The sequence below is a fragment of the Pseudochaenichthys georgianus genome, chromosome 8 (genome assembly GCF_902827115.2).
Source record: "Pseudochaenichthys georgianus chromosome 8, fPseGeo1.2, whole genome shotgun sequence".
Classification (NCBI taxonomy): Eukaryota; Metazoa; Chordata; class Actinopteri; order Perciformes; family Channichthyidae; genus Pseudochaenichthys; species Pseudochaenichthys georgianus.
Window position 1 is genome coordinate 29,072,241 of NC_047510.2, and position 22,601 is coordinate 29,094,841.

General features: G+C 39.1%; 1 protein-coding gene and 2 long non-coding RNA genes across 3 annotated transcripts; 1 reads left to right on the plus strand and 2 right to left on the minus strand.

Annotated features, from left to right (window-relative positions):
• Positions 1-1,678: 1,678 nt before the first annotated feature.
• LOC139434346 (uncharacterized) lies at positions 1,679-2,630 on the plus strand. Its single transcript, XR_011643701.1, has 2 exons — positions 1,679-1,790; positions 2,311-2,630. It is a non-coding gene; the product is annotated as an uncharacterized lncRNA (long non-coding RNA).
• LOC139434345 (uncharacterized) lies at positions 2,145-6,219 on the minus strand. The gene is made up of 3 exons (XR_011643700.1): positions 6,016-6,219; positions 3,557-3,633; positions 2,145-2,974 (listed from the first exon to the last, which is right to left on the minus strand). It is a non-coding gene; the product is annotated as an uncharacterized lncRNA (long non-coding RNA).
• A 3,088-nt stretch (positions 6,220-9,307) lies between these two features.
• On the minus strand, positions 9,308-22,601 carry atf7ip2 (activating transcription factor 7 interacting protein 2). Its single transcript, XM_034089987.1, has 14 exons — positions 22,513-22,601; positions 17,800-17,855; positions 16,739-16,972; positions 15,148-15,220; positions 14,886-15,017; positions 14,080-14,148; positions 12,720-12,757; positions 12,580-12,617; positions 12,437-12,492; positions 12,207-12,252; positions 11,888-11,967; positions 11,564-11,725; positions 11,283-11,470; positions 9,308-9,856 (listed from the first exon to the last, which is right to left on the minus strand). The coding sequence occupies exons 3-14, from the start codon at positions 16,963-16,965 to the stop codon at positions 9,646-9,648; spliced, it is 1,320 nt and encodes a 439-aa protein (XP_033945878.1). The 5' UTR covers positions 16,966-16,972; positions 17,800-17,855; positions 22,513-22,601; the 3' UTR covers positions 9,308-9,645.

Consider the following 22,601-nt stretch of genomic DNA (forward strand, 5'->3'; position numbering starts at 1 on the left):
AACAGCCTTTGTGCCCTGTCATGTGGCCTTTGTGCCCTTAAAAAAAATGTGAACGGGAAGGCCAAATGGCCTTGCCCCTAAAATGACGAAATTCCAAGCCTGGTGAGACCCTTAACTTTTTGTACGCTTCGAAAACTGATGATGTGCCCTGACCTTTACAACACATGGGTAAATCAAGAGGAGATTCTGAATAAATAATATGCATAAAATCATTTTTAAACAGAAGGTGACTCAGGCATGAAGGATTTGGCCGTGTCTCTTCTAAAGGGATGTTTAGCTTCATTTCTCGCTTCTGTGTTTCGTGTGTTTCGTGTGTGTGTGTGTGTGTGTGTGTGTGTGTGTGTGTGTGTGTGTGTGTGTGTGTGTGTGTGTGTGTGTGTGTGTGTGTGTGTGTGTGTGTGTGTGTGTGTGTGTGTGTGTGTGTGTGTGTGTGTGTGTGTGTGTGTGTGTGTGTGTGTGTGTGTGTGTGAGAGAGTTTCCATCTGCTTTCATCTGTTCCAAGGTCCTTGTTACGGTTGCTGTTTGTCTGCTCATTAATCTGCCTGTAACAGTCCTTATGTATTTAAGGTTATACTTGAGGTAAGAAAGTGTTGTTGTATTTTTTTTAAATATCTTAGAAAAAAAGAAAACATGGACAAACACTGCTTTCACAGAAGCAACCCTGACATTTAATGTTAAAATGGAAGTAGGGCATTGTGAATCCATGTTCTTTTTTGTTAATAAAGGTACAAACATGCAGCAATGAAATGCTTAGACGTGTCGATTATAAAACAGACACATACTACACGCAAAATATATTACATTTTCCTACATTCGTCAGCTGGCCTGGAATACCATGTGCTGTTAAGCAGCCCCCTCTAGTGGTACAGCGCTAGAATGCAGTGGCTGTGATACAAAAAGAGAAGATGTTAGGTTATCAACATTTATTGTATACATGCCATTGATGTATACATGCTGTTTGTTGACACGACAAGATGCAAAGCAAATTACATTCTTGCTGAATTTAAACCAAAGGGATGTCAGTTAACAAAGTGAAAACAGAGACAGTTGGATAAGGAAGTGGAGAACTGCATAAAGGAAAGCAGTCCACAGCATATTTGTGGAAGTTGAGTCATACAGTTTGGTAAGATATTACACTATAACAGTGTAAGATTTAGTGTACTTAATGTACTCTGTTCCTCTTTTTTCAATTGTAATGATTTGTTGAAAGAAACAAATATAAACATCAATGGGATATTGTCTCTATCCCACCACCCATATGACTTACAATTTCAGGGCATATGTCTATATTAGGGGTGTCAAACGATTAACATTTTTAATCAGATTAATCACAGCTTTAAAATGAATTAATCATGATTAATCACCATTCGAACTATGTCCAAAATATGCCATTTCTTTATGTATATTGTTGTGGGAATGGAAAGATAAATGAAAGAAGGCGTTATATATATCCATTTAACATACAGTATCTATGTTTAATATAACATGTTTCTGCGTGTCAAAATCATAGACTGTATACATAAATGGACGTAGGGTCCGTGACGTCACCAATAGGATTCTGCAAAGTTGCCGTGAAGCCCTTAGTAGGCGGAGTCGGCCACTAACGGCTCAACAGTGACATCAGAGTTCAACTTCCGCCTGTTCCAGCCTGCTCCAAATAAGGGAAAAGAGGCGGAGCCGAGGCGGGACCTGCTGCCACCGAGCTGGAAGTTCCAGAGCTAGCTGAAGCTACCAAGCTAAGCTGACATGCTCCCCATCTGCACACTGCCGTCGCATTTTACGTTTCTAAGGTAAGCGGACATGAAACTATTCAGAAAAACTATAAATAATAATCTAAGTTATTGAGTTTTTAGCATAATACTTCATAATCTTAAAATCCCTTAACGTTTGTATGCAATTGTGCTAAATGCAACACTGGAATCAAGCAAATATTAATATGTTTGCATGACATTAGTTATTTATATTTTGATATCACTTAATTACACGTTTAATACATTTAAGTCAAGCTAAGGTACATGTGATGAGCTAGTTAGTGCTCTTACCTGTGATGCCTCCTCCAAACAGCATAATAACCAGACTGTATCATTACAACTAAGTACCAGTTCTAGATCCTTGACTTTAGACAAACAATTCAAAAGACAAAATGTATTTAAAAACCAATCTTTATTTGAATGTGCCTCTTAACCTGAGATATTAGTTATACAGTAATAGTATTGACAATCTAAAAAAACTGAGCAACTCAACAGTCAACTTTATATTTCTTATTGTCCAAAGCATTTATTATTTTCATTTCCCCCCTCTCATATTCAGTGTGGACGGATTGCGACAGCCTGGTGTCCAGAGGGCTGCAGAGACTTCAGGGAGAAACCTCCGTGTGATGGATGTCCTGTCTGTTGGTTTGGAGAGGACTGAGGGTCTTTCCTCTGCGAGGAGGACCAGGCCTGATGAAGGAGCCCATGCTGGGCAAAGCTGATACCACCTGCACAGGCCTAGTCTGTCACTTTATTTGACTAAATGTGTTTACTTATACATTTAATAGGTTTACACCTTCTGTCCATATGTGCTTTTTATTTAAAACATGTTTGATTAAGTTTTGGTTCACATTTCAATAAATTGTATATGTATTTGCACTCCTTTTGTCCATTATTCTTACTGAAAATGTAAGATTACACATTCACATCTGACTGAAGATTGGCCCCATTTATTTGTGACGTTGCAAACTCTGCGGTACAAGGCACGAGTGATGTGACGCTCATAAAGTGAGGCAAATAGAAATAATCAGCTGATGGAGTGCAGATGTGGAAATAGGTGCATTCGATCAGCTGACTGTGTTTTCACAATAAAAGTAGTTTCTTAGTGAATGTCCTGTACTGCTCTTAAAATCTCATAACATCATCTTTTAATGTTCCTCTTGGATGTTCTTCTTGACCCTCAGAGAAGGAGAAAATGTCGTGTCTTTCAGGCATGTCTTTTCCTAACAAAAATGACAGGAAACATAAAACATATTATTGCAGAACAAGTGTGTTATTTATGAAAGTGGTGTGTTTGTGTGTTTAGGGGCTGTAGATATAATTATTTTGTAATTGTAATAATTTTTTTTTATTTCAACAGTGAGCTCCAAAGACGATCAGATTATGAATGAACAGTATGAAGCTCATCAACATTGAAATATATGTTATTATCAAAATAATATTTAACTGTTATCAAAACGTAGTGCAACTGTAGAAGCTTGTTCTGTTGTCTCACTGAAAGAATAACTTTTACCACGTTTTTTTCAGACAATATTGAGAGATAAATAGTAGCAGTTCTCACTATGTGTTAAATATCTTTGCCTTCAATACATTAAATTAGAAAGCTGACAAAGTCATATTGCTTGTTAACATCTAAATGTGACTTTTTGCATGGAAAAAACCCTCAACTTAACTGATGTGTAGGTGATCTAGTATTTAGTATTGTTTAATGGAATGTATATCAGTGTATTAAAGTCAATACTTCATTCATTTAAACCAATATCTTTCTTGATTCTTCGTACAGTATGAAAAAAGAGTCTTAGTACCTGTGCTGAAGTTCACTGCTGTGAGGAGTCCAGTTCTGTCTCACTCTCTGGTCCAGCCTGTCTGCATCACCTGGACACTTTAAACAAACAGATATATATATGTAAAGTACCATGTGTACAAACAATATAACTGATTCTCTTCTGTTGAACATGTTGGATTGTGTATTGTCCGAGTCAGGGTCCTTTTTATTTTACTGTAACTTTGGAAATTGTGTTACCAATGCTTACTGTTTATTTGATACCCATTTGGTAATACAATTAATAAAAACAACAAGGTTTGGGTTCGTTCTTCAGATGACTGATGTTAACGTGTAAGCTCAATAATGAATTCCAGCTCAACCAACCATATTGTAATATCTAAGTAATCATCTTGAAATATGACATTAATAATTGTAATATACACACATCTTATTGTGAGGTTGATTTCACATACACTACTTCGACGTTAGCTAAATAGAAAATAGCATGGATAATTTACAAAGGCTTTAAAAACACAGCAGGAGCCCAAGACAATTATAAAACTTGTCATTATTTCAGTACAGTTGGTTTTATTTTCATAAACGGTTATCAACCGTTAGTGCCAAAGCAGTAGGCTATAATATATGAATTACTGCTGTATAGACTACAACCACTACTTGTTTAGCTAGCATAAACACATCTACAGGTGAAAATTACTTTTGCGACACTTTTATCGCAAGAAGTGTAGCAAAAGTCAAGACCGCAGATTCGTCGATTTATACTGCCACAGAGCAGATTCGTCAAGTTGTAATGACTGATTTGAGAGGTTGTAATAAATAAAGTTGCAGTTGTAATGGAAAATATATTTAAAAAATATGTATTTTTCTGCAAGTGAACATTTCATCTCTAAGTTCATTTTTTTTCTACAAGCTACAAAACTTTTTTTCTTCTTCTGTGACTTCAAATTTTGGTTCACAGTTACGTGGATATTTTTTACAAGTGTACATTTGGTTCACAGTTACGTGGATATTTTATACAAGTGTAAATGTAAGCACACAAGCTCAGATTTTTTTTCTGCAAGTGCTCACATCAGGTTTTACACGCTCTCACATTTTGCACCATATCTACCTTCATAGGTAGGCCTATACTATTCCAAAATGTTTGATATTTGATAAGATTCTTATATTTTGTATTGTTAACAATGTATGTGAGTTTAACTCTAAGGTGCCAAACTAAGCATGTGTGACAACACAGACCTACCTGATGTGGAAAGACTTTTCAAACTGACAAATGTACATGGCAATGTTAATTAGTCCTAAAGTTGATAGCACAATTAGTGATTACAATTAATCAAAGGGGAGAATGTTAAGGAAATTGTGCGATCAAATGTGTTAACATTGCTAACCTTAGTTTTTCTGATTAGGTCATCTCTTTGGGAGTGAACCTTAAATGTATGTGTGATCAACAGACGTGTTTAGGGGGTGAGGTTTTTGCATAATGTGTCTGAGGGGTATCTGTATATCCCATTGTCTTGTAGGGTGTGACGGTTTTGCATACAGCTGGCCTCCCAGAATGTTGTTGTAATGTAAATCTGCTTTGATGTCCTCTTATAAAGAGAGCCTGTTTTACTCAGAACAGTACGTCCTCCGTTGGAGGGGACGTCATACTTGCAAGTATAACGTTTCTTATTGCTTTTAATGTGAGTATTGTGTTGCTGTACGTTTGTTACCTTACTGATTATTCTCTCTAGACCACAGCTGATTTTAAAGCTGCTACGACAGGGCTTAAACGGTGTATTATAGAATGATCACACCGGTGTGACAGTACTCTTCAAAGGGTTCACAAAATATGACTACTACTCTTACTGTTTGACATTTTGGGTTACTTAATGTTACTTCATGTTAAGGCTAAGGCTGTAATGCTAACTAACGTGCTTGCTACTAGCTAGTTAACTAACTTGATCCAGGTCCTTTCATCAGACGGGAAGCGAAAGAACGAGCAAGACCCATTGCTGGTATGATTACAACCTGGTACAAAGCACACAGGCATCTTGTTAAAGTTATCTTATCTTACATGCTCCCCCTCGGTGAAATCATCCGCCGACATGGTCTCAACTTCCACTCCTATGCCGACGACACCCAACTCTACATCAGTACCAATCCATCATCCCAGCTACCCCCACTGTCACTTGTCAACTGCCTCCGCGACATCCAAGCCTGGATGTCAAAAAATCTACTTAAACTCAACAATAACAAAACAGAGCTTATGGTTGTGGCCCCAAAAATACTGCTCCGGAAGGTTGGAGATCTGCTCCTCACCATCGATGGCGGCTCCATCCACCCTTCCCCTGAGGTTCGCAGCCTGGGCGTCACTCTGGACTGTAGCCTCACCTTCAACTCCCACATCAGGTCTACTGTCAAAACTGCTTTCTTTCACCTACGAGACATCTCCAGACTCCGGCCCTCTCTCCCCGACCCCGTTGCAGAAACATTAATTCATACCTTCATCTCCTCTCGACTACTGCAATGGAGTTCTGTTCGGGGTCACCAGCAAAGCCCCGGACAGGCTCCAGTACGTCCAGAACTCTGCAGCCAGGCTCCTCACCCACACTAAGCCCTGGCAACACATCACCCCCACCCTCATCCACCTTCACTGGCTCCCGGTCAAGTCACGCATCCAGTACAAACTCCTCCTGCTAACTACAAATCTCTCCACTCCCTAGCCCCTCCATACATCTCTGACCTCCTTCAGCCCTACACCCCCTCTCGTCACCTGCGGTCCTCTGACAAAGGGCTGCTCTCCATCCAGCGCTCCAAGCTGAAAACATTTGGCAACAGAGCCTTCAGTGTCGCAGCCCCCACCCTCTGGAATTCTCTCCCCTCTGCAATCAGGAATGCAGACACTCTGGACACCTTCAAAAAACACCTCAAACACCATCTGTTCACTCAGGCCTTTGGCCTCAACTAATATACAGTACTCAGCAACCTGTTCCTGTTTTGTTTTATTCAGCCTATGTATCTGTATTATTACTTTTTGTTTTGTTACTTCCCATTGTAAAGCGTCCTTGGGTTTCTTGAAAGGCGCGATATAAATTGAAATTATTATTATTATTATTATTACAAAGCACACAGGCATCTTGTTAAAGTTATCTTAGCTATCTCTTATATTTAGTGGAGGAAAACAAATATGACATCACTTACACCAGTGGTTCCTAAAGTGTGGGGCATGACAGGGGGGGCGCGAGAGACCAGGAGGAAAAATGGTTATTAATAAATAGAAAAGAAAAAAAAGAAATCATAATTTGAAAAATTATTGATTCGAAAATAATATGATACAGTACAGTACTGTTACGTCTGGGTCTCTGTGTTTCATTAAAGCTCGGCTCTGTGTGTGTGTGAAACGAGCCATTTTGTGTGCGTGCACGAGCGAGAGAGAGCAACCCCAAAATAAATCTCTGGCGCCGCCACTTGTGTTGGGGGGGCCCGACTTTTTTTTTTTTCCAAAGGGGGGGCCTGACAGAAAAAGTTTGGGAACCACTGACTTACACAATTTGTAGTCTTTCTAGTTGCATATTTTTCAGTCTTATATTTCAACAGTTTTACGACAAACTCTGACTTTTTTTACATGGAAATGATTTGTTAAGATTGACAAACATCATAGTTCATGGCACAATCCAAACGGGATCGAAAGATACGTTTTCTCTCCCCATTGACTTCAATACATTATTTTTTTAGAAATAAAGTCCCATGGGTCGGAAGTAGATGGGCGGGACTTCGCCTCTCTATATATTACCCGAATAGACCCACGAGTAAACTGACGGCCGACGTTAGATAGACGAAGAGAGATGCTACAAGCTAGCTAACATGCACATTATTGCTGTTAATAAGAATTAACAATATGGAGCTAAACATCATAGTGCTTTACTCTTAGCTCCTATGTTAGCTACAGCTATCTAGCATCAGTGATCAACTTCCAGTGAGTCATAGAAGAGAACAAACTTAAATTCTTTGTCTAACAGTGAAGCAAGCAGACAACAAGTCTTGTTCATATATATATATGGATGAACCTCACAAAATGTGAACATTTATATGTAGGACATGATAGACAGTAATATCTTACCTTCCAACATTTCCACACACCAGGAGGGAGGCGCGAAAGAGAACCGTTCCTCTGGCCTGCAGCCAAGAATCACCGCAGACGCATGAAGGGGCAGTGTGGGCCTAATGTCTTCAAGTAGATTTTACCCAGATTGTTTGTGCTTCAGTTGGTATTGTCAGAAATTAGGTAGTGTAGGTAGAATTGACCCATTCATATATACTAACAATGCTCACTTATATACCTTGAGTAGAATTTAAATGATTTGCTTGGATAATATATACTACCCTCCAAAATCCCTTTTCACAGTGTGTAGGCCAGAATATATATATATATATATATATATTAAACAGGCCCTGGGGCTGAATTATTAAAGACCATGGTACCGTTAAGCTCCAACATTATCAAGTTATGTTCAACTGATAATCCATCATAACATTTATGGCAATAAACATATTTTTCATATAGAGTGTAACAGAGCTTTTGGTTTGGGCAAACTGTGTGTGCATCACTCTCACTTCTCAATGGTAATGTTTAGGTGGATTTAGGAACCCCCCCCCCCCCTCGATTCTATTGGCTCTAACGGTTACAAAGAGGTGTCAATCACCAAAATCGACCAATGGGTTCCAGAGATACGGCAAATACACCCAAATGTACCCAGAGGTGGGTTTTTCTTTTCTAAACCCCTCTAAAAAAGGTACAATTTCACTTTGTTTGCATTAATCTTGATACAGGGTACTTATATGTTACAGTTTGGATTCTTAAAGGTTTTTGGCTACCATCCCATCATTCAAGGGTGGTTTTCTCTATAAGTATTGGTTTTAATGACAATCTAGTGAAGTCTGATTTCTGTACCACTCTATTAATACACACCTTTACTGGATACTCAATTCTGATTGCTTATATTATTAAAGTGAATATAAAACATTTTCTGTTGCTTTTACATAAATGTTCCTGCAGGTTATGCTGTTTAATCTCATATTACATTTGTGATGAACAATTTCTCAATTTGTGGTCCTTATGATGTTGCTTGTAATTACAAAAACTGCCTCTTGGTCATGAGTCACTGTTTTATGGACTCAAACTGGCAAGATACAGAAACAGCTTTGTTCATGTATTTAACTAGTACAAAGCCAGACCTTACAGAGAGCTAACACCACACTCTATCGGCCGCTTGTGGGTTGATCAATGGTACTGTGCACAATAAAAGGCAGTTCCATGGTTGCTTAAATAAGGGTTACAGGTTACATAAACACTTAGGCTTGCACCAGCCTACTTTTGACCTTCTTAATGCAAGTTAGAACCCTTCATCAAAATAACATTTATTTATCTGTACAAAAATGCCCTTGCCTCTGCCATTTGCTCTGACGGTCTCTTCTATCATAGCTATCCAGAGGACAATCAACCAATTGTTATTTCCCTGTCTGAAACCCAATTGGTCACATGCATCTCTGCTTGTCTGGCTGATATCTGTTAGCGGACATCTACATGCCACTTAAAGCTCAACTTAAACAAGACCAAACTGCTTTTCCTTCCAGACAAAGGACTCTATTGCTGTTCTGAGTCGTAATGGTTTATTGCACTTATTGTAAGACACATCAGCTAAATAACGTTTATTTTAATGTAATACATGGCTTTACTTTGACCTGCTGGCAAGTATTCAAAACTAGTTATGTTATATGAAGACACATACAAGTGTTAAAGATTTCTACTTTTTTATTCATCAAGTGACCATTCAGAACCTAATAATAAAACATTTACAACTTTAGTATCTCAATGAGAAATAAAAGCTTTTTACATTATAAAAATATTGATCAATTGATACATTGGTTATTCAAACATTGCTGGAGGACAGTAGGGGAGTCTCTATATACATTGGGTGCAATTCTATTCTATTTGATATGCCTTAAATTATAATACAAAAACATGAATGATTGCTTTAAGGCACAACAACAACAAAAATGATCAGGATGCTCTTTATTTAATTACATGTATGAGATGAGGTCCTTCATCTAGAAAATCGTTGACCTCATATCCTACTCGGGTATGAGTGCGTTCACAATTTCACTATAAGGTCCGTACCGGCCAAACTTGTCCTTGCCAATCACCACTACACACATTGTGTGGCCGAGCTTGTATTTACTGATCATGGCACACATGGGTAGTGGGCCGGCTGAAATCTCACCAAGGGATGCCCAAGATGGAAAGACGCCGCTACCTTTTACCTTCTCCATAGTCATGAAGAGGCTGCATCAGGGACAGAGAGACAAAATAAAAATGTGTAAGCTGAGACATTTTATAAGGAAAGCTGTAGTCACTGGCTGAAATATGCTTCCACCTGGTGGTCATATGTCGATATAAGCAGTATATTACTCAAGACAGATGTGTGAAAAGACGGTGTGTGATTGTAGAGCTATGATGGTAATCTGCTATGTGGGGGATGTGCTAGTGACTTATCCGACCGGCCCACTTCGGTACCGGCCGATCGGGATTCGTCCTGATGGCCAGTCCGCCACTGCACCCAGCCCACGTAAACTGTCAACGGGGGGAGCCTCGCTGCGGGGAAACGGTGGACCTAGTGTCCCGATCGGAGTGGGAATAATAATAATAATCCGTGGATTGTATCCATTCATTTCCCCAACATTGTGGTAAAAAAACACACGTTTAATCCATGTTGTTAGTGTACTACAACTACAAAAAGCATCGGTTTGTTTTCTCATCAGGAAATGCAGACCGGCTCAAACAAACGATTTTTAATGATCATCCTCACGATCATTTAATCTATCATATGTTTGCCGAATTTACATGAAAGCACTAATAAATGTAGTTTAATCCACTTGAGTTTACAACTACAAAAATAATCGATTTGTTTTTATATCACATCCGACGGGAGGAAATTCAGCAGCTCTCACTCCCGATTTTTAATCCTTATGTAATCATCATCTTCACCACGATCATTTATGTTTATGTCGCCGAATTGACATGAAAGCACTGACAAATATGAATATACTGTAGTCAACTTCATTAAAACGTTATTAACGTGCCTAAACTCAGTAATTCACCATTTCTACGCATAACAACACACTTTGTCCGTGTTTGGCTCTCTCGCCGCACAGTGAAGCGTTCCCGCATTGACGTCACTTCCGGCTTCCCCCAAAACTTCAAAATGAGTCGAAGGAATTTCTCCGCGATGTTCGAAATTATTGATATTTATCGGAACGGTATCGCAACTTATTTTTTAAACTGACGGTTCGAGATGACTAGTAGCCCAATATTTCATTGCACAACAGTTGTTGGGAGGCTGTCACAGGCTCTTTAATATAGATGGGGCTTAAAACTTACATGGAAACCTGATACAAGCTGATTCTTTTCAAAACAGATGAACATCTGCAATTCACCAATTGTTTTATGACATTTTTAAAAGATACAATGGAAATTAACTGGCGTTTGCTATTTAAAAAATGTGAATTCCTGCAGGATGCCCAATGAATCAGTAGAGATGATCTGCAGTGTACAACAAATAAAGTTCTATGTAGTTTACACAAATGTTACTACTTGGAAAAAAAAACAAAAACAGGGATTGGGTTGTGTTGTACCATGTAGTGGAAACACGGGATTATGTAGCTGGCATGAAACCTTCCTCCATAATCCCTCATCCTGTGCTGTTTCTCACCTGTAACTATCCATGGGGGGGTCTTGGGGGTCTATATCCTCCACGTTCCAGAGCACAGAGAGGCCGACGGGTTTCTTGATGAGAGCCACATTCACTATTGGTCTCCCGGGGAGGTTGTATGAAGCCACCTCTATGCTTAGGATGGAGGGGAAGGGTGTTGGGGGCAGAGGAGGATACAAGAGTGTGCCCTTCATTGTCAGAAAAGGCAGAAAGGCAAAATGGTGAATTTGAGTAGCGAACAATCAAGTGAGTTGTTATTTTGTTGTGTGAGTGTGTAATACCTGCTTGGTGTTTGTTTGATTGGGACTGCTACTATGGTCACTAGAAAGATGTTCTACTTTCACCTTCACAGCATTTAGTTCAAACGACTGCTTTGAGTCCTCTACAGTGGGGCGTTTTTCCGCCTCATGATCCGTCTCTTTCTTAATAAATATGTGAGTTTCCTACATTAGTGTGAGTAATTAAAGACACAAAACATTAAAAAACATTTATTTTTAGGAAAGGAAATCTCATCTTTCCCTTGCTTGTGTAGATTGTTACCGATAGCACACAGTATTTATGCCTAATAATTTGGAAAGGATAAATCAAATAATGAAGCATCTTACCTTGCAGTCAGAAGAGCCGTTAGGAGTAGGAACCGGAGGAGGCAGCTTCTCTGTTAAACCTGCTATGACAGCCTTCAAAGCTTAACACGGATTATTTGCAGTGACAAGTAACAGAAGGGACAGGAGAGAGTAGAAAAAAGGGTGTGGTTATTAGTTCAGGTGACTCATATTATTTAATATGGGTCATTATAGCAGCTTATCTCGTCAGTTTTTGCAGTTTTTGCATGCATGGATAATAATATCATGAGAAGCTACATTAGTTTAAAATGGTGCTATTCCAACCTCTGCATGTATATATATATAAATCAAAAGCTCTTACATTCATTGTCTTCTTGCATCTTTGTTAATGCTGTTTTTGAGTTTTTCTGGACAGAGAGAAAGGTAAACCGCGATATTAGAAGATTTTGAGCATAAACCCCTCATATTTTCAATGAATGAGCAAACTACAATTAAGTGTGTGGAAATCAAGTTTTCTCCTTAACAAACAAGGAGACATTTTAACATTTGCATTTAACAAATTATTCCAAGAGAAATTAACTGCATATTTACCATCAAATTTAAGAACTGCACTTTCTTTTCCATGCTCTTAATACCGCTTTTGACATCTGAAAATGTAAATTGCATTGAACGAATACTCAACAATCCACAAATGAAAATATTTATAAAAGCAGGCTTGATGGCTGAGATCTTACTAGGTGGGATTTTCATCTTATCTTTCGAAGAGTCTGCCCTGCAGGGGTGAACAAAACATCAAAGATGTCTCAAAATACAAACCAAGCAAAAGTACACAGGCTCACATGAGTTTTTACCACTGGGACTGGGCCATACATACCTTTTAATCTCGACATCATCCAGAGATGGCTGTGGGTTCTGAAAGGCAATCAATTGTTTGGATCTCGTGAGGCAGTCTTTACTGTTTACATTTCAAACTGGATATAATAATCAATGAGCACACTCACATGAGTGTGTGTGTGTGTGTGTGTGTGTGTGTGTGTGTGTGTGTGTGTGTGTGTGTGTGTGTGTGTGTGTGTGTGTGTGTGTGTGTGTGTGAGAGAGCAGAGAGAGTGAGTGAGTGAGTGAGTGAGTGAGTGAGTGAGTGAGTGAGTGAGTGAGTGAGTGAGTGAGTGAGTGAGTGAGTGAGTGAGTGAGTGAGTGAGTGAGTGAGTGAGTGTGTGTGTGTGTGTGTGTGTGTGTGTGTGGAGCTCCGCAGATTGGTATAGAGTGCCGTCAACCTGCCCCGGAAGTAATAAATGGAAAAAGAAAGATTTCCAAAGATTTCCAACGAGGCGTTCTGGGGCAGCAAGTCTTTTCTGGGTTAGAGTTTTACTCGCTACAGGGTGTACTTTGAGGCATTGTGACTTTGCAGACCGTTTACATGAAGAAAAAGCTACATAACACACAAGGGGGCGGGCAATAATAACCAAAAAAGCATATGATGGGACCTTTAAAAACATAGAACTGCATGAGCAAAAAAGCAGGGTTTGAAGTGTGTGTGTGTGTGTGTGTGTGTGTGTGTGTGTGTGTGTGTGTGTGTGTGTGTGTGTGTGTGTGTGTGTGTGTGTGGGATGAACGATTAATCGATTTTAAATCGAAATCGCGATTCGGGATGATGCAATTATCAAATCGCAAAGCCTGCGATTTTTTTTAACTTTTTTTCCTTGTGTGTCAGTCATCCACACCAATCAGAAGTGCTGTGCTCTACATGTACCAGCCATTGTTAATCAATCAGAAGTGGCCCATGATAGAAGGTGATAGACAGATTGGTCCAATCACCTGCCAAGTATTTTTGAAAGTGCCTGCCCTTTCCAAATGGCTTCCAATGGAGCTTTCCTAGATGGTTTGGTGAAACAAACCATCTGAGTCAGGTTAGTAATGCTCCATCACATGTTCTACATTTATTACAGGGTGAATCTTAAACTGAAGCTTGACTTTAAAGCAACCCAACGGAGGTTTCATGTAAGTTTAGCTCTTTCACTCGTAGCTCGGGCTGAGGGGGTGCTAGAGACGGGAGTACGTTGATACGACCTTCCTAGCCGGAATTATGGCCGCATTTTACAATAAACTTCCGTTGGGTCGCTTAAAAATAAATATCGCAATTCGAATCGCAATATTTGTCAGAAAAATCGCAATTAGATTTTTTTCCCAAGATCGTGCAGCCCTAGTGTGTGTGCGTGCGTGCGTGTGCATCAAACCTCTTTCTGTGTCTTTGTCATGAAGGCGATAGCTGCTTCCGCTCTCCTGGTTACTGTGTTCATCCGCTCCTTAGGAAGAGAGAAACATTTTTCTGGTTTAAGATATACTTTATAACCAGTTAGGCTTTGAGACATATGCAGAATATATCCAAGTTTGGTTCAAAGACGTGGCAGAACAACAAATAAAATTCACACAAAGGTGATTTTATGATGCTGAGTGTAGCGTGTGTACGATTAAAGTGGATCCAATCTAATGGGTAAAAATTAGGAAGAACAACGGGTTAAGAAGAAGAAAGAAAGCTTATAAGATTTACTTTACAGACACTCCGCCAACCCTGCCTGAAACACCTCCATGGACTCCTTTGTTTACTTCAATAACATAGTGACATTTCTATGAAACACTCACCCTTGTTACAAGCTCCCAATAGAAGGGCCTTCTATTGGCAGCTCTCCAATACATTGTAAGTGATACTATAGAGTGTTTCCCACAGAATTTAATTATATATTATTTGTGGCGTCCTGACACAAATAAATCAAAGTATGGGAAACACTGCGATATAAGGGGTGGGGCATCTCCAAGGAATTGACCAATCACAACAGAGCTAGCCGGCTAACCAATCAGAGCAGCCTGGGCTCTCATTTCAGACAGAGGGTGAGAAACGGTGCTGCAGCACAGGCAGTATGGGAAAGGCATGTTAATACAGAGAGGCACAAAATACAAATATGAAGCTGAAAAGGACAATAAGAAGGCCCCTTTAAGATAACAAAAACAAAGTACAGCACGCTGAATCACTACTTTCACGAACCTCCAGTTTTTGGATGGAGCTTTTGTAGTTCAGTGATTCATCCAGCTCTTGAATTGTTCCTAGCAAACCCAACAGCTTGTTTTCTCTCTTTTTCAGTGCAGTTTGAACCTCCTGCTCGATCAGCGTCTGCACCTAAATCATAAAAGAAAGAAACTCAGAAACTGAAGGTTGATATTATTATGATACACTGTAATCAATTGCAAATTATCATGTTATCATGCATTTTTAAACATTTAATAATCTCAAAAATAGTGTCTCTTACTTCAGATTGGGATAACTTGATCCTTTTATCACTGGGTCCAGAGGAATCTGAAGATAACCTCTTCATTCTTCTTCTTCACACACACACACACACACACACACACACACACACACACACACACACACACACACACACACACACACACACACACACACACACACACACACACACACACACACACACACACACACACACACACACACACACACACACACACACACACACACACACACACACACACACACACACACACACACACACACACACACACACACACACACACACACACACACACACACACACACACACACACACACACACACACACACACACACACACACACACACACACACACACACACACACACACACACACACACACACACACACACACACACACACACACACACACACACTTTAGTTGACATCATCTTAAAGCATTTCTGTAATATCTGGCAACATAAATGATTAACCTGTCCCACCATGTGTCTCTTTGCTCTAGGAACACCTCTAAGATCGTATTCATATTCTGTACAAACTGTAAAGTCCAATGAGACAAATGTAACATTTGTGATATTGGGCTATATAAATAAACATTGATTGATTGATTGATTGATTGATTGATTGATTGATTGATTGATTGATTGATTGATTGAAGATGAGCCTTTCAAACCCTCATGACAAAATTGTTAGTGTTTAGAATTTGGATACGGATGAGGCTTATCTGGGGTCAAACATTCAGAAAAACACAAGAAGTAAAATGCTCCATCTTACATATATTACACACTGTCATTTGGCAGAAATGGGATAAAATGCACTGGAAAATAGGAAAACACACGAACATAGATTAGTTGATATGTTGATTTGTGGAAAGGTCACTATCTCATGACCTCTTTAGGAGTAATTAATACCCTCTCAGGATATGAATTATCCAATTGTCAAGACTTAACTGTATTATCCAAAACAGGGCCTCCTTGACCCTCTGCTCAGCCTAGGTAATTGTGGAAGAGACGATGGGGTCTCTCTGACCTGTGTTACCTTAATGAATAAGCGAGAAATACGCTGCTTAAGGAATCTGTCATAACAGTTACCTTCACACGTAGACAGTAAAAGCTAAACTAATCAAATCAAGTTTTATTTATATAGCACATTTTTAAAACGATTTTTGGTGGAGCCAAAGTGCTGTACATATAATAAAAATACCCTACAGTAAAGACACTTTACAGCAAATACAACAGCACAGTTTGTGCAGAATATCAGTATGAGAAAATGACACCCTCTGTCCTTAGACCCTCACATCGTACAAGGAAAAACTTGCTGAGAAAAACCCACAGATTAAAAGGGAAAATGGGAGAAACCTCAGGGAGAGCAACAGAGGAGGGATCCCTCTCCCAGGACGGACAGAAGTGCAATAGATGCCGTGTGTAAATCAAATATACAGTGTTAGTGTTTTACTATGGCAACATTAAGCAGACGGGCATGTTGATACTTGACAAACCAATCCGCTGTATGTACGTAGATTAAAAAACTGGCAAGAGACAAATATTTATGAAGCTGTTCTGAAAACAGAATGCTGTTGAGGGTTAACTCACTTATCGAGCAGAGTAAGAGCCAACTCCGCATCACTTTGTAATCCTTTTGAGGCCTTCACTTCACGCCACGTTTCAAACACTGATCCAATGTTCACTCGAGCATCTCCCGCTAGCTTCGTTTGCTTTGGAGAACACAGGCTAGGACTCTCTTGTTTGGGGGAAGGTTTAAACGTCTTCTGATCTGCTCTTGAGCGTTTGCGAAGAGTTTGTTCTCGGGCATCTGCCATTATGTAACTATACTAAAGAGAGGGACAAATGTAACATTTGTGATATTGGGCTATATAAATAAACATTGATTGATGGATTGATTGATTGAAAGGACACTGTCATCAGTATATCACCTGGCATTAACAACAGCCACTGTTAAATCTGTTTCTGTTGTCAGACATTATTGGATTAGTTTCAGCTACATCGCTATACTGCAAGAAAACTACTTTAGATATCTGTAACAAAATAACCTGGTAAAGAACATTAAAATGGAAATCCATGGTTTTAGAGAAGGGATTCATTATATTATTTTAGTTTTAGAGAATGTTAGTAACAGCCAAATATAACGAACTTTTATAAACTGTGTTGGAGAAAATACTGAATGTACACAGGTGCACATGATAACAAAGGCCAAACTGTAAAAGTGTATATGAGAGGATGTATGATTACCTAGAAGAGTGTCAGGACACACTGTTTTAGACACCTGATAGCTATGTGTTAACATGATGATTCAGCCTCTAGGGAGATAGACATATGACATGCATGATTATTTCTGACGTGGGCCTCAACTAATTTGAACTAAACATTGTGTACTGCTTTGAACTGGTATTCCTCCATCTTGTGACTGTGATACACCCTCTCTTGTATATAAGCATGTGAAGGACACTGTTCGGGGAATTAGTTGTACCATATGCTGTATGTGATAACTACTTCCATTCTTGCAAGGATAATAAATACATGCATCATGTTTCAAACCTCAAGCCAGTTTTTCCAAGGTTATGGCCTTGTACACAACACGGCTAGCTTCAATAGTCCATAGTGTGATTTCTTGCGATATTGGTTATTTGTCTCACCTTTCAGTCTGTGCAGAAGTTAAGTCCTTAACGTATTTGCAATGTTGCGAGGAATTCTGTAAACACAACACAAACACAAAAAATAGTACACATTCAGAGCAATTTATAATGCAAACTGCACATTTCTGCATGTGTCCAATGGCTGCATCTACCTACATTATGACAACATCTTTCCATACAGGAGTTGCAATAATCGGATTAATGTTTATATTTGAAGTCAACTCTGGTGTCAAACATACATGATGACACTTCAAAAAGCAAACTTGGATCTCAGTCTGACTACAGACTAGGGCTGTGCGATTATGGCAAAAATCGTAATCACGATTATTTGGGTCAATAATTGATATCACGGTTATTTTGACGATTATTCATTGACCATTTATTGAACTTTAAAACAAATAATATTTTACCAATCAACAAATATGTTGGAGCGCACTTCCAAAACATATATTATTAATATGATAAATAAAAATAAATTAGACCAAAATAAATTAAATCAAATATGATGCAGTGCACTGTCACAACCTACTGAAAACTCCTTAACATATAGCCAACATTTTGGTGAAACATATTCAACATATTCCACTCGTATATATATATATATATATATATATGAGTATTCCAGCCTTAAACGTTGAAGGCTGGCCAACCGTCATGGTCCAGAAGTAACAGGAAATAAATGTTGAACTACAATTTAAGACCAAATAAAAATGTTTAGGCCACCATGGCAAATGCTGGTAGGGCTGCTCATGTCATCTCTTAAAGATTTTTTGCAAGAAACACCAGCCTGTTTACATAGTCTGGTTTCAGAGATGAGCGCAGGCAGGTGACAAGCCACCTGTACTGAAGACCCTCAGCCACGCCCCGACACATGGGGTGACGCCGGCCAATCACAAAGCTTTGATGCGTTCAAGTGCATTATTCTGACACAGGAAGATTATGTTACAGGACATTAACCATAAAACAGATTATTGTTGTTCTATTTTTAGACACATCTCGCGATCGACTGGTTGGGCACCCCTGGGCTAGACCATAGGTCTGTTGTGGTAGGAAAGTAGTGAGCTGAAGCCACATCTCTCTCAACTTCCCCACGGCCTTTGTCATATAGTGCAGGCAGCGCAGACCTGCTGAAATGATACCGAGACGGCATCGCGTAACGCTTGTCCAACGTGTTGACAAGTTGCTTAAAGCCCTGGTTGCCAACAGTGCACATATCTTTAGCGATGTGAAATGTAATGGCAAAGTACTTGCAAATAGTGGAAATAGTTTTACCCTTCTTTTTAACGAGTTGCTGCTCTTGTTCTGACATCTTCGCTCGCCCTGAACACTCACAACACATGTCACTCCCACGTGGCCGAGTGGGCAAAATAATCGTATTTTGTCAATTATGCTGTTTTCATAATCGTCGCAAGCCATAATCGTAATCGCGATTAAAATACGATTAATTGCACAGCCCTACTACAGACTACAATAGATTTAATTAAATCAGTGTGTAATTTAAATTTAACTGAAATATATGTATTTAGGATAAACCCCTTGAGATAAAACATCTTGTTTTCAAGGGGGACTTCAAATGTAGCACCAACACGGCAAAAACAAAATCAAGTCCCACACAAGCTGCAGACAAGTCGACTACAAACACAACACAACAATTGGAGATTACACATTTGAACATAACAACTATAAGGCCACAGAGAGGCCATGAACCAATGCATTATACATTGTGTTACCCTTGTTTATGTAAAATATATATTCTTCAGTCATCCAACATAAATCATAAACTGATTTGCTCAATTGGATACCCTCCATTTTTAGGTCTTGTTTTTAATACAGCAATAAGCAGGTTACACTTACACAGACCCGGCGCCAGAACAAATCTAATAATAATTAAAAAAATAAAATATATATATTTTTTTTTAAATAATAAAAAACGTGTTTATTGGGGGAGAGCAGGAATGTCAAATGGGAGGGCCTGGCCCTCCCACGGCGCCGGACATGCACTTACATGTTCTTTATATAGAGTTGAGTTGGGTTCCAAAACGCGATAAACTCCACTTGTGAAAAAAACGAGTTCCCGCCGAAATCAGTATTGTATTTCGTCGGTATTGAAAAGTCAACATTCAATTTTCCGCAAAACGCGATATCCGCCGTGTTATTCTGTCCTGTTTTCTCACTTTCTTTCCAAACAGCGACAAACGCCTGTCTCCCTTCTCTACAGAATGCGATATATCCGCATGCAGCTCGCGGATCAGTAATGAGTGACCCGACAGTAAAACTAAACATAGGCCTATCTATTACTAGTTTAGGTAGTTTGAGAGGTAATTAAAATAGCTACGTGTGATATTCTAACCTGACGTGTGTGTTTTGTCCGCTCACCGCTGCATGTGATTATGCAGAGCTGCGTGTCGAGTCTCGACTCGTCAGCAGCAGCTGATCTCTCTCTCCCGTCAGATTAGACTTCACTCGCATTTATGTCCATATCGATCAGAACCAGCTAGTTCTAGCTAATGATATGACTACCTGCTTATAAAAGACACCTACACAATAAGTGTCGCTGTGCAACTGGGTGAGGCCAAAGTATAGCGCAGCATTATGCATTTGTTTACATGCCCACCGGAACCCCGAGGCATTACCAACAGATCAACGCACAATCAACCCATACAGGACATCTCTTTCTCCACATTAAGTGTTAGACATTAGAATTGACTATTCTTGTCTGTCGCATACTCTTCTTGTCTGTCACATAAGTGGCGCAACTTATAGCTATGCAGGGAATGCAAGCGAGCAAACACAAACAAGAACAAACAAACAAGTGAAATGAAGAATAAAATTGAAATTGTACAATATAATATTGTGGTGGTTCATCTTATAATTCAGTCTAGAGAATGCACCAGACAGCATCTAAGACCTGCAAAAATCTAAAATTTCTAGGGGGACGGACCCTTCGTGCCATTTCGTCCGCGCGCATTTTTCAGGGCAATCTTTATTGGGCTCAGGGCAATCTGTAAATTAGCTTAGATGGCCCACAGGGCCATCTCCCAAAATCCTTAATGTCATGCACTGAGCGATATGCAGAAGGATAGGGAGGTCACTAATGAATATCATTTGCTGACCGAAGATCATCCTACAAAAATTCCTGTCTGCAAGGCCACCTTTTGCAGCGTTTTGGGTGAGTTTAATTTTGATTTACGAATTATATTATTCATACAGGACTGCCTGCTCTTAAAACATGTGGATCATTAAACGACGCTATGTTGATGTGATAAGACTGGACTACACAGGACTACACAGGCAAGATAATGACTTAAGCTTAATTCACAACAAGCACATCACTGGCTTTTCAATGCAGCCTGATGTGTAGCCTAGGTTATATCATGAAGTGAATAAGGCACAATTAAGCTTTTCTGTTGAATCTTTAATGTTTAAGTTTCTTGCTATTTTTTCGTTTGTTTTCATGTTAAAATGTAGCCTACTTAAGGAATTAGTATCACTTAGCCTATAGCTGTCTGATGTATTGCTTGGGCACAAATTCTTTACACAGATATAGTTATATGAATGCAATGGATTTATAGTATGCACAAGACAATCGTACAACACTAATATGAATGTAACATGGCAAAGATGAATGTAATTTTGGAATTTCTGTGGTCTAATGTGATATTGTTGTTCTTGTTCATGATACATTTTCCTCACATGTAATGTTTTATTGTTGTAATGAATGTGTAGCATTAACAAGATGACCCGTTAAATACATTTTGGGAGCGATGATTGATGTATTTTTGGCCCAGTGCCCATATATAAGTTTAGTATTGACCAAGTTCAGAGGTTTTAATATGTTTCAACTGACTTACTGTTATGTATTTTTGCACAGTTTCAATATGAAAAATAAAATAGATCTATTGCATTTTGGAGGGGAAAAAACGTGTCATGTATGTATTGCATTTTGGGGGAAAATGATGTTTTTAAAATAAATCTTTGAAAATCTAATTCTGGATTTTAATTTGTAATGTTATTATAACCTCAAGATGCTATGTGAAAGTTTGAAACAGAAAATAGTGGTTTTCACTTGCCACTTTTCTTGGTAAAGAAAATACATTTTTACTCAAATTAATCAACATGGATTTATAGCGTTTTGGAACCAAACTCTTCATATATACTTGCATTAATATTAAATACAATAGAGCTGCAATCTGAATTTTGTTATTACGTGTTATAGTAATTGTCATTCAGATTAATTAATACTTCTGTTTCTTTTGAGAGGGGGCATACTGAAGTGCCTCGTCAGTTCCTCCATGTTGTACAATGGCACGGGCGAAAATACCAGGTAGGGAACTATATCAAAGTATGAAAGTGCTCTGTGTGAACGCGGCTAATGTCGGCTAAAATCTAAATCAGTGCTGAAAATACGGGTCCACCGAACCAATCGACGCACATGTGTTAAGATAACCCGTCTTATTTTACGGGTTTAATGGCTCGTAGCAGCCTTTCCTTCTCGTTCGCATGAGTCGCCTGGCTTTATTGGAGAGCCTCGTGAAGCTCACAATAGTTTTAGCGTTAGCAACCGTTAGCCGAACCTTCTATTAAATATTCCTTTGTCTAGCAACGAGCTGGTAAACAAGTAACAAGTACGCTGTATAAAGTTAGCTCACAAGACTCTCTACCACACATATCGAACGATTTAAATGATGATTTAGTGGTCATGTTTGTACATACCTCCTTTAACGTTTGATGGTTTCCTGGTGAGATGATTCGTTCTTCTTCTTCTCTGGTTTTTGGGGGATTGCAAAAACTGAAATGGTGCA

Excerpts from the sequence above, each read along its gene's own strand:
- atf7ip2 (XM_034089987.1), bottom strand. The coding sequence starts at position 16,965 with ATGGCAGATGCCCGAGAACAAACTCTTCGCAAACGCTCAAGAGCAGAT. Across the intron at positions 12,253-12,436 it reads TGCAGTTCTTAAATTTGATG|AAAAACTCAAAAACAGCATT; the intron begins GTAAATATGCAG and ends CTCTCTGTCCAG. Across the intron at positions 11,726-11,887 it reads ACGGCTCTTCTGACTGCAAG|GAAACTCACATATTTATTAA; the intron begins GTAAGATGCTTC and ends ACACTAATGTAG.